General features: G+C 43.1%; 1 protein-coding gene across 3 annotated transcripts in view; it reads left to right on the top strand.

Moving 5' to 3' along the window:
• TAB3 (TGF-beta activated kinase 1 (MAP3K7) binding protein 3) overlaps positions 1 to 1768 on the top strand; it is a 42245-nt gene extending 40477 nt beyond the window's left edge. For all 3 annotated transcript variants that reach the window (XM_072135910.1, XM_072135911.1, XM_072135909.1), the window contains exon 8: positions 185 to 1768. In XM_072135910.1, the coding sequence (XP_071992011.1) occupies positions 185 to 324 (140 nt within the window). In that variant the 3' untranslated portion in view covers positions 325 to 1768. The remainder of the gene's footprint in view (positions 1 to 184) is intronic.
• The last annotated feature ends 10708 nt before the right edge of the window (positions 1769 to 12476 follow it).

The raw sequence follows: 12476 nt of genomic DNA, 5'->3' as shown, positions 1-12476 counted from the left end.
GACCAACAATACTGTACAGTCTTTCACATTAATTACACAATTTCAGAACTGTACATTGCAACCCACTTTGTGGGTTTCCCTTACAGAACTAGAAAACTGTCACAAAGTTACACACACAGAGTAAAGTTCCGGCTTCCTTACATATTGTCTTGCTTACTGTGCCATTATTTATTCTCTCTGGCAGCTAATCGAAACAGATCCAGTCCAAGACCGGCAAGAGATGAAGATTTTGAAGGGTCTCCGTGGAACTGCAATAGCTGTACCTTTCTCAATCATCCGGCACTAAATCGCTGTGAGCAGTGTGAGATGCCTCGGTTCACCTGAGCTCACCGCCTACTGCTTCACTTTGCTTGAAGTTTTTATAAAGATACTACTATCTAGCATGCTCGAGAAAGTAAGGGACCTTACTCTAAGTTAATCCGCAAGCTGAGCCCAACTCCAGCGCTGCAGTTGGAGACATGTTGGTCACAAGTTCTATAAATGAGTGGCAGGACAGTTTTGTTGGTAATCCACCAAAACCCTCTCTGCAATTTTGTGCGTGAATGATGGAGGTTTCAAAATGCTGGTCATTTGGTTTCTTCTCCAGAAGACGAGATGTTGGGGAGGGGCACTTGAGGTTGTAGTTTCGTAGACCAATTCATTGGATTTATGAAGTGGAAGACAGAATAAACAAAACGTTCTTTCTGTTTCCCAGACATATCCTACTGAATGAAGACTTTGCCAGGGAGCAGGTGTTGTAGTATAAAATATCTATAAAGTATATTCACTGAGACATAATTGCTGCTTTTTTCAGGGTAATTAAGTCCATCCAAAATGAAAAATGCTGTTCTGAAATGTTGCTGGTGATAAATGAAATCAAGGTTTTAGCCTTATCTTTTTAGCACATTATCTGATGTGACAATGCTGTCTTTTCTTCTTCTTCTTTTTTTTTTTTTTTTTTTTATATAAATAAAGTTGTGTCCGGCAAGCTGTATCATCAAACTACTGGTTATGTTCAAAGTTTTAATGTACAACAAGCTAAAGATGGAAATATTACTGCATGTGTTAAGTCTGTATTCCTATTGAAGTGATTCCCCAAAGCTGTTAGGAACATTAAATGTGGCCATATTGTCTGAGTAATCACCACACCTCTGCCAATTGCTGATTTACGTTCTTTGACACGTATACACTAATATATACCTATATGTTGTATATTTATCAACAGTCAAGAGCAAGAAGTAAAGGGTCCACCTAATCCTTATATATACTACAGCATTATTCTATCTGTTCACTGGATTGGGATGTGCCACATAAGAGTGGACATGTCCACACCTGTGGTGGGACACACATTCTGTATCGACCGTTGTCCTTGTCTTTCCCTCCTTTCCCCAAACCTGCTGTTGAGCTTCCTTTTTTTTTTTTGTGAAAACTGCTTGATGTTTACAGCAAAGAAGGTACTTTGTGCCCTCAATGGACCCACTTGACTTTAATTAAAATAAGAAGCCAGAGTCGGAATAGCTGTGTTATTTGCACATTGTTTATGAGCCTACTTATGAAAGTGAAGGCGATTTAGAAATGTTGTGCACTGCATACTTTTTTTTTTTATTAAGGTAAAATTTTTAATGTTTGTTCTATTCTCTTTTTTTGTTATAACAAAATACACGATAAATTAAAGAAAATATCTTGTTGAAAAAAATTCATATTGGTACTTAAATGCATCTAAATTCCTGTATTGTCAAGGTGATTGGTTTGCATCATGCAAGTGGCTGACTAAATAAAGCACCTAATTCTTTTGTGAAATTGGAGTGTTTTTCATTTGAGACCTGCTATATAGATATATTCATAAATATTGTCTTTTATTAGTCAGTATTTCATTTACTTTTAAAACTACATAATCATGTGTGCATAGTTGGCCATAAACAGTGGGGCAGATTTATCAAGCAGTCTGAAAGTCAGAATATTTCCAGTTGCCCATGGCAGCCAATCACAGCTCAGCTTTCATTTCACCAGTGCTCATGAATATTTTAAAGGGGAGCTGTGATTGGTTGCCATGGGCTATTGGAAATATTCTGACTTTCAGACTGCTTGATAAATCTGCCCCAATCTGTGCATTTGTATGAAGCCATTCTGACATCGGCTGGTGAGCATTGCATTCACCATGCCTCACTGTACCCTGATTATGCCCACTAGAAGTCTATGGGGCCATGTGTTGGCTGCAATGTGCGCCTTAATGGATGAGAAACCTGTTGTCTTCACATCTCTGAATTTGGACATTTCTAATCTCAGGTGATGCTATGCATTGGGGGGAATAAAATGCTGCACTGCATTCCCTATATGTTTAGGGTGCATGGCTGTTCCCTCAATTGATTTATACTCAGAAATAGTGGCTCATTATGCTTGAATAGGAAATATTCTCTACATAGATATGTGCACGTTAGCGCATTGAGTAAGTAGGGGCAATCTATAATTACAGAAGATGGACAATGCCTGAATCCCTCTATGCAGATACCCTTACTGCCCACTACGTTCTGCTAATGGGTATTTTCCACGTATATATAAACTAGATGTGACACATTTACCTAAGGCCCCTTTCACACTTGCGTTTTTCACACATGTTTTCTGTGCGTGCTTTTGACACGAAGAACTTGCATTGCACTCTGACCCATTGTAATCAATGGGTCTTTTCAGACTTGCATTTTTTTTTCACCCACACACGCGCGTTTTTTTTTTACGCGCTTTTAAATCTCGACATGCTCTACTTTTGCAAGTTACGCGTGTGAAAAACGCACCATACAAGTCTATGGAGATGCATCAAAAACGCATTGCACTCTGAGACACTTGCAAGTGCAATGCGTTTTTCACGCATTAATTGCCATAGAAAAGATAGAGCTCAGCCCTGAGTCCATTTCACGTGCATTTTCTGCGCGTGAAAAATGCATTGAAATTGCATTGAAAACGCGCGTGAAAAACTGAGACACTGCAATCAGTTTTCAGTCAGAGTTTGTTCACTCTGATGCAAAATGTGTGTTTTTCACTGACCAAACCCTGATCGCACCCTGATCAAACTCTGACATGATCTGCAACGCAAGTGTGGAAGGGGCCTTAAGGACTACAATTATGAAGAAGTCTCCAGGTTCAGTACCATGTTGTTTATCTCCACGGGATGAAGACCCACCGTATGTATTCTACTTTGTGTAGCTACAATCCTTAGACATTAACCAGTTTTAAAAGAAAGATTTTAAAAAAAAAAATCCAAGGGCAATGAAATAGATTTCATTTCCTAGATAGATGGCTTCCTGCATTACTATACAGAATGCTAAATATAACGTCAAGAATTGATGCTGTAGGTAGAATGGGCTCTTCTTTTAATAACTAATTTCTGTTTGGGAGTTATATTACATATATGTTCAGGGTTTTTTTTAATGCTTTTCATTAACTTAAATCATACCTGTCCGCCATAGATGTCTAAAAATGTCCGTCTTTCTAGTAAATAGATACATGCACACAAACTTTGATTTATGGCGCTAATCCTTTTGGTATACAGTGACTGCCGTTTGGATGAATGCAACCTAGGAGGTTCATCTTTATTACTTTGTACCTTGAATATCCTTCCTGTAATGTGTAGCTACTGAATTTACAGTTACGTCTAATTAATCTCCATGGTTACATCTGTCAACCGAGTCCCCACCTGAGTAATGGACGAAGTCTTCTAAAAGCAGCTGCAGGCTGGAGAGTAGGCATCTGTTTCTTTACAGATGTAAAGAAAGTAAATGCTGAATCATACAACATTCACACAATGAGGTGTAGAAAAAAAGCTGCATACAGGGGATTAAATACAAAAACAAAATTTCTTCTTCTAGAAGAAAAAGAAATGACTGGATTTTGTGTGGAAAACACTTGGAATTAAGGGACAATGGAGACGATTCTGAGACAACAAATAAGAGTTTATTGATAACTATCTCCTGAGTCACAGAGAAGGCATAGATCTTTTTTTGGCTTTGTGCTCCTGGTTTTTCTGCTGGTCAGATGTGTTTTGGAATTCTACATATTTAATACATCTGAGTTATGGTCTTTTGTGGTTTTGTGACTTTTTCCAACAAGAGTCCCGAAAAAGTCGCAAAATGTTCCTAAGCCTGGCAAACATCAATATGGATTTGCAATTTTTTACAAAAGATCGCAACATCTTGAATCGGGTGATAACTCTGAGAAAACCGTAGACAGTGGCGTACTTTGAATGAAGGTTGTCTTGGGCACTAAAGTGCACATGGGCCACAAAAAGTTTTAAAAAAGGAAGAAAAAGCCAAGCCAAAATAAAGGCACGCATTTCCCTTTGTGTTCAGATCTATAGATGTATGGAATATGGTACATCTTATATAAAGTAAAATATGCATAGCTTACAGAATGTCAACATCATCGGATATTCTCAGAATCTTACTTGAACTATGATGACAAAATGAGAAAACAAAGACAGAAAATCACAATGTCTCAATTTTAAAAAATGTTTTACAAATGATGGTGGAAAATAAGTATTTGGTCACCTAAAAACAAGAAATATTTCTTGCTCTTGCCTGTAGTAATGGCTCCTGTTTGAACTTTCAGTATAAAAGACACATGATGACAACCTCAGTCACACTCCAAACTCCACTATTGAAGACCAAAGGAATGTTGATGGAAACCAGAAACAAAATTGTAGACCTGCACCAGGCTGGATAGACTAAATCTGCAATAGGCATGCAGCTGCTTGTGAAGAAGTCAACTGTGGGATCAATAATTAACTCCTTAAGGACGCAGCCATTTTACAGCTTAAGGCTCAGTCCCATTTTTTGGATTCTGACCTGCGTCTCTTTATATGGTTATAACTTTTGAACACTTTTACTTATCAAAGCGATTCTGAGATTGTTTTTTCCCCACATGTTGTACTTCATTTTAGTGGTAAATTTTGGCTGATAAGTTTTGCGTTTATTTACAAAAAAAGTAAAAAAATGATGAATTTTTAGAAAAATTTGCCATTTTCGAAATTCAAAATCACTGCGTTTTCAGGCAGATAGATTTACCACCTAAATAACTTGCAGAATAACATTTCCCATTTGTCTGCTTTACATTTTCATAATTTTTGAAATGTTTGGATAATTTATTTTGACGTCATGCGGCCTACAAATCGAATAGCGATTTTCCGTATTTTCAGAATTGACTATTTTGGGGATAAATACTGTTTGAAATTAATTAATTAAGTAATTTTACATATTTAGCATCAAAAACCCCCTATATAACCAACCCATTTTCAAATCTGCACCCCACAAACTATCAGAAACAGCATTTACAAAGATTGTTAACCCCTTGAGCCCTTGAGATCTTCATAGTAATTGAATCAAAATGGCGGTGAAATTTAGAATGGTCAAATTTTGTCGGTTATACGTTCATTTAGTCCTAAAATTTACACATTTCCAAAAGATAAAAAGAGAAAACCCACCATAAAATTTGTTCTACAATTTCTCCTGAGTGCAGCGGACCCCCCCCCCCCACATGTGGACATTACTTGTGTTATGGGGGCACAGCGAGGCGCAGAAGGGAAGGAGCACCCTGCAGCTGCCAGGATTTCTGTACTGGATTTTTTACTTTTTTTTTTTTTCATGTTCACCGTATATCCTAATAATCCTGTTATCTTTATTCTATGGGTCGATACGATTACGGAGATACCAGACATTAATATTTTTTCTTATGTTTTACTAAATTTGCCAAATAAAACCCTAATGTGGGGAAAAATCTATCATTTTTGCATCGCCGTCTTCCAAGTGGCATAACATTGTTACGTTTTTGGCTACGGAGCTGGTTGATGGCTTGTTTTTTGCAACAGTATCATTATGGAGTACATATGTTTTGTTGATCACTTTTTATTGCATTTGTAGTGGGATATAATAGGTAAAAATCATAATTTTGGGCGGCTTTTTAACGTTTTTACGTTTTTTTACGGCGTTCATCATATGGGTTCAATAATTATTTAGTTTTATTCTATGGATTGTTACGGACGCGGTGATACTATATATGTGGGGTTTGTGTTATAACGCTCAAAAAAGTCTAAATCATATGTCTCTTTATATGTTTTGGGGCTTATGGGCATTTTTAGTGATTTATAAAGTTATTTTTTTATTGAAAAACATTTTTTTTTTACATTTTTTACTTGATCCACCATGGGATATGAACAAGCAATCATTTAATTGCTTGTTTATGATAATACTCTGCAATACTGATGTATTGCAGGGTATTAGCAGTGCCAGCCTATGCAGATGCATAGACTGACACTTTGCCTTTAAGATGACGTCACAGACGCCATCTTAAAGGCACTGCCTTCAGGCTTCTCTGGGGTCCCGATCGGACCCCAGAGGTGCCATAGCAGCGATCAGCCCCCACGAAAGCGGCGCAAGGGGGGCGATCATGGGGTAAAGACCCCTGGAAGGCATGTTAAATGCCGCGGTCGCGTTGACTGCGGCATTTAACTGGTTAAACGCCCGTGATCGGAGCCCACTCCGACCGCAGGTGTTAGCCGGGGATGTCAACGGTAGATTACCGTTGAAACCCCGCGGCTAACGATGCCGGTTCGGCTGCTATGCAGCGCTGAACCGGCATTGTCTCTGCGCAGTAGCTGTACTGCGCTGAGCGCCAATAGTGGGAAGCTGTGCAGTACAGCTACGGCGCGGAGCGCTAAGGGGTTAAAAAATGGAAGGCATACAAGACCACTGACAATCCCCCTCGATCAGGGGATCCACGCAAGATCTCACCCCATGGGGTCAAAATAATCACAGGAACGATGAGAACAAAAATCTCAGAACCACACTGGAACCTAGTGAATGACCTGCAGAAAGCTGGGACCCATGCAACAAAGGCTATTGCCAGTAACACCCTGTGTCCCCCTGCTTGATCCAGCACATATCCTGCAGTGTCAGATGTGATCTGTCTTGATCCAGTACATATCCTGGCTGTCTGAAGTTTGCTAAAGAGCATTTTGGATGTTCCAGAAGAGTTTTGGGAGAATGTCATATAGTCAGATGAAACCAGAGTAGAACTTTGGAAGAAACACAAGTCATGTTTGGAGGTGAGTGAATGCTGAGCTTCATCCAAAAAAAACCATACCTACTGTGTGGCATTGGGTGGTAACACCATGACGAGGGTCTGTTTCTCTGCTAAGGGACCCCTGATGACTGATCGATTTACATAAAAGAATTAATAGGGGCCGTGTGAGATTTTGAGGGCAAACCTCTTTCCTTCAGCAAGGGCATTAAAGGTGAAATGTGGCTGGGTCTTTCAGCAAGACAATGATCTGAAGCACAAAGGAGTGGGTTCATAAGAAGCATTTCAAGGTCCTGCAGTGGCCTAGCAACAGTGTGTGCCAAGACTTAAAGAAAACTTTTAACCTCTGTGAAACAAAGGATATATAACAAAGTACTGAGATTAACTTTTGTTATTCGTTGTTAAGAAAAAACTTATTATCATCTTCTTAAAGGACATCTGCCACCAGGATCAAGGATTGTAAAACATGCACACTGACATGCAGGTATGTGCCCCCCTCTGGCAAGATTGGCTTTTCTTTAAGCTTCTTCTGTCCTGGTTTTTACAAAAAGAGGCTTTTAAAATTGTGCAAATTAACCTAAGGAGCTCCAGGTTCCATAGGCGTTAATGGAGCTTGGAGCCCCTCTGGCTCATTTGCATAATTTAAGACCCCTTTTTCTGAAAAACAAGGGCATAGGAAGCTTAAAGCGTAACTGTAAAGTTAAACTAATTTGGTAAAATCATTATATGTGGTTCCCTCTTTAAAAACAAATGAATCTATGTCCATATTGTGCTTCTTGCCCTTTCACATTCCAAAGTTATGGCATTTTCTGTTCTGATAGTGTTTGACAAAAATCTTTCTCACCAGAGTTGAAGTGGAGGGAGACTTATGTCTGTCTATGCCCTAAGGCTGCATTCAGACGGACGTTGTGGGACATATATATGGCCAACTTATGGGCGCACTGTAACCAGGAGAAAGATAGGACATGTCCTAACTTTCCCCAGTATACGGCGCCGTGCACCATACATCACTATGGAGAGGGACGGGGGTGAGCAGTGCTACGGCATGGCGGGCGGCACACCTGTGTGTGAATATAGCCTAAGGCTGAGGCCAACTAGCTTGCCCACAGATCCCATGATGCCTTGTGTTCTTTCTCAAAGTAATTAAGCATTAAATCTAGAGATGAGCGACCACTAAAATGCTCGAGTGCTCGTTATTCGAGACAAACTTTTCCAGATGCTCGAGTGCTCGTCTCGAATAACGAGCCCCATTGAAGTCAATGGGAGACTCGAGCATTTTTCAAAGGGACCATGGTTCGGGAATAAAATGTGTTAATTGAAAAAGAATGTCTTCTGATAAGTTATCAGATGTATACAAACATCTGCAATCTATTCTTCACTGTTCCGCGCGTATATTATCTCCCGACAAGTTAGCAGATGTGAAGAACAGTGAAGAATAGAATAAAAACAGTGACCACAGGATCATTTAAGTGAAAAACACAGTGAAGAATAGATTGCAGATGTTCGGCACATCTGCTTACTTGTCGGGAGATACGATGTCCCGGGATCCGCTGCTCTTCTTTCACTGAAGTCTCCCCGATCTCTCCGTGCTGCCCCATGTCTCCGTGCTGCCCCATGTCTCCGTGCTGCCCCATGTCTCCGTGCTGCCTCCCCATGTCTCCGTTCTGCTGCCCCATGTCTCCGTGCTGCCGCCCCATGTCTCCGTTCTGCTGCTCCCCTATGTCTCCGTTCTGCTGCTCCCCTATGTCTCCGTTCTGCTGCCGCCCCATGTCTCCGTTCTGCCGCCCCATGTCTCTGTTCTGCTGCTCCCCTATGTCTCCGTTCTGCTGCTCCCCGATGTCTCTGTGCTGCCGCCCCATGTCTCCGTTCTGCTGCTCCCCTATGTCTCAGTTCTGCTGCCGCCCCATGTCTCCGTGCTGCCGCCCCATGTCTCCGTTCTGCTGCTCCCCTATGTCTCCGTTCTGCTGCTCCCCTATGTCTCCGTTCTGCTGCTCCCCGATGTCTCCGTGCTGTCGCCCCATGTCTCCGTTCTGCTGCTCCCCTATGTCTCCGTTCTGCTGCCGCCCCATGTCTCCGTGCTGCCGCCCCATGTCTCCGTTCTGCTGCTCCCCTATGTCTCCGTTCTGCTGCTCCCCTATGTCTCCGTTCTGCTGCTCCCCGATGTCTCCGCGCTGTCGCCCCATGTCTCCGTTCTGCTGCTCCCCTATGTCTCCGTTCTGCTGCCGCCCCATGCCTCCGTGCTGCCGCCCCATGTCTCCGTTCTGCTGCTCCCCTATGTCTCCGTTCTGCTGCCGCCCCATGTCTCCGTTCTGCTGCTCCCCTATGTCTCCGTTCTGCTGCTCCCCTATGTCTCCGTTCTGCTGCTCCCCTATGTCTCCGTTCTGCTGCTCCCCTATGTCTCCGTTCTGCTGCTCCCCTATGTCTCCGTTCTGCTGCTCCCCTATGTCTCCGTTCTGCTGCTCCCCTATGTCTCCGTTCTGCTGCCGCCCCATGTCTCCGTTCTGCTGCTCCCCTATGTCTCCGTTCTGCTGCCGCCCCATGTCTCCGTTCTGCTGCCGCCCCATGTCTCCGTTCTGCTGCTCCCCTATGTCTCCGTTCTGCTGCTTCCCTATGTCTCCGTGCTGCCGCCCCCCCTATGTCTCCGTTCTGCTGCCGCCCCATGTCTCCGTTCTGCTGCTCCCCTATGTCTCCGTTCTGCTGCTCCCCTATGTCTCCGTTCTTCTGCTCCCCTATGTCTCCGTGCTGTCGCCCCATGTCTCCGTTCTGCTGCCGCCCCATGTCTCCGTGCTGCCGCCCCATGTCTCCGTTCTGCTGCTCCCCTATGTCTCCGTTCTGCTGCTCCCCTATGTCTCCGTTCTGCTGCTCCCCGATGTCTCCGTTCTGCTGCTCCCCGATGTCTCCGTTCTGCTGCTCCCCGATGTCTCCGTTCTGCTGCTCCCCGATGTCTCCGTTCTGCCGCTCCCCGATGTCTCCGTTCTGCCGCTCCCCGATGTCTCCGTTCAGATGCTCCCCGATGTCTCCGTTCTGCTGCTCCCCGATGTCTCTGTTCTGCTGCTCCCCGATGTCTCTGTTCTGCTGCTCCCCGATGTCTCCGTTCTGCTGCTCCCCGATGTCTCCGTTCTGCTGCTCCCCGATGTCTCCGTTCTGCTGCTCCCCGATGTCTCCGTTCTGCTGCTCCCCGATGTCTCCGTTCTGCTGCTCCCCGATGTCTCCGTTCTGCTGCTCCCCGATGTCTCCGTTCTGCTGCTCCCCGATGTCTCCGTTCTGCTGCTCCCCGATGTCTCCGTTTTGCTGCTCCCCGATGTCTCCGTTCTGCTGCTCCCCGATGTCTCCGTTCTGCTGCTCCCCGATGTCTCTGTGCTGCTCACCGTGTTCTTCAATGTGTTCTTCACACATATATATTGTTCTTCACATGCTATTTTGTTCGCACTGTTCCGCGCGTATCTCCCGACAAGTAAGCGGCACGCACATCTGTAATCTATTCTTCACTCTGTTTTTCACTGTGTTTTTCACTTAAATGATCCTGTGTTCACCGTGTTCAATGTTTTTATTCTATTCTTCATTGTTCTTCACTGTGTTTTTTTAATTAAATGCTCGATCTCGAGCAGGAGAAATACTCGTCCGAGCAACGAGCCGTTTCGAGTACCTTAATACTCGAACGAGCATCAAGCTCGGACGAGTATACTCGCTCATCTCTAATTAAATCCATTTACTGTATATACTCAAGACAAATTTTTTCAGCACAAAAATGTGCTGAAAAACCCTTACTCAGCTTATACTCAGGTTAAGAAAAAAAACGAAATATGTACTCCCCTTCCGTCTAACACCCCCCCTTCCCGGCAGGTTCTCTTCTATCCATTGCAGCCCTGGCATCGGCTCCTTCTCCCCACGCGCTCCTTCGCAGGCACCATGATGTCAGCCGGCAGCTTCCAGAGCAGGAAAACATGTAATAAGTGAAAGAGATCATAAGTAAACCAGTTGCATGAAGTCTATAGCCTGTGCTGTGTGAGCATTAAGAGTTAATAGCTTATCTGCACAGTGTACAATGTGCCAATAACAAGGTAGGGGAAGGGAGCAGTATGAAGTGAAGAGAAAGTTCTGTAGAATCACAGACTGAGATGGAGAAACTGATCGAGAACAGGGGAGATCTTGTACCTCACTATTCTTTGTAGGAGACATCTGCATCCACTGTTCTCAGCACATCCAGTTCTGCTTCATACACAGAGAGCTCTGTCACATGACTTCCTCCTCTGTGAACAGGGAGCAGCAATCCCTCCCATGAAACCGACACTTAAACAAAATATAAACAAACTACGGACTCCAGGGCTTGTCACCACAGGCAGAGAAAGCAGCCACTGCAACTCTCAGATAATCTGAGGGGTATAACAAAGAAACTACAATATAATACAGACCAAAAGTTTGGACACACCTTCTCATTCAAAGAGTTTTCTGTAGTTTCATGACTATAAAAATTGTAGATTCACACTGAAGGCGTCAAAACTATGAAATAGCACATGTGGATTTATATACTTAACAAAAAAGTGTGAAACAACAGGAAATATGTCTTATATTCTAGGTTCTTCAAAGTAGCCATCTTTTGCTTTAATTACTGCTGTGCACACTCTTGGCATTCTCTTCATGCTGCCAGAGGGGGCACACACCAGTATTGCCATGTGCTTGGTATAATATCGTTGATCCTGGTGGTAGATGTCCTTTAACTGGGAGAACTTGCACAATTTTTGCTGTCTATGGAATTAGAGCAAGAATTCTTCGGAAAAAGATTTTTATTGATGTCCTCAGTATAGTTCTACCTCCTCACTGATGCTGACACAGCTTACCTAGCTCCCCTCATGAATTAGAGAGAGATGTAACTCTCTAAAGAAAATTCCTGAGGGCAGCATGAGGTTGATTTCTCTTCATATAGTCAATTGTCTCTCATCCCCCACCTTTCTGAGGGAGTGGTTAATGATGTAGTAGTGCTGAGTCACACACAGCTACTGTCTGTCTCTCTCTTCTCAACATTTCAGCAACTGACTGTATAGAATTTCCTATATTTCCTACAGCCTCTGCAGGTAAAAAGTAAAGGTAGCTTTATATCTCTGTAGTTGAATATTGGCAGACAGTCCCTAAGTACTAGTTCCATACCAGCAACATGTTTGTAACAGTGAGACCTGTCAATCAGGAACAGAGAGCTAAGGCAGTACAGTGAATTCTGGATATGCAGAACCCCATTAATTTCATCGGACTCACATCAGGTGAGTTGCATATGTGAAGAACTACTGTATGATTAATAAAAATGCTTTTATTTTATGCACTTGCTAAATGCTGGAACTAAGATAGTGCCTGCCCTTGGATCGGCTCCCCAGTATGTGCCTTATACTGGCAGAACACTCCTGGAATAGATGGATGTCTTGTACCCAGCAAGTTCCTGG

Source organism: Engystomops pustulosus, chromosome 2, assembly GCF_040894005.1.
Source record: "Engystomops pustulosus chromosome 2, aEngPut4.maternal, whole genome shotgun sequence".
Lineage (NCBI taxonomy): Eukaryota > Metazoa > Chordata > Amphibia > Anura > Leptodactylidae > Engystomops > Engystomops pustulosus.
The sequence above is the reverse complement of the archived record's forward strand: the minus strand, read 5'-3'. Positions and strand labels throughout refer to the sequence as shown.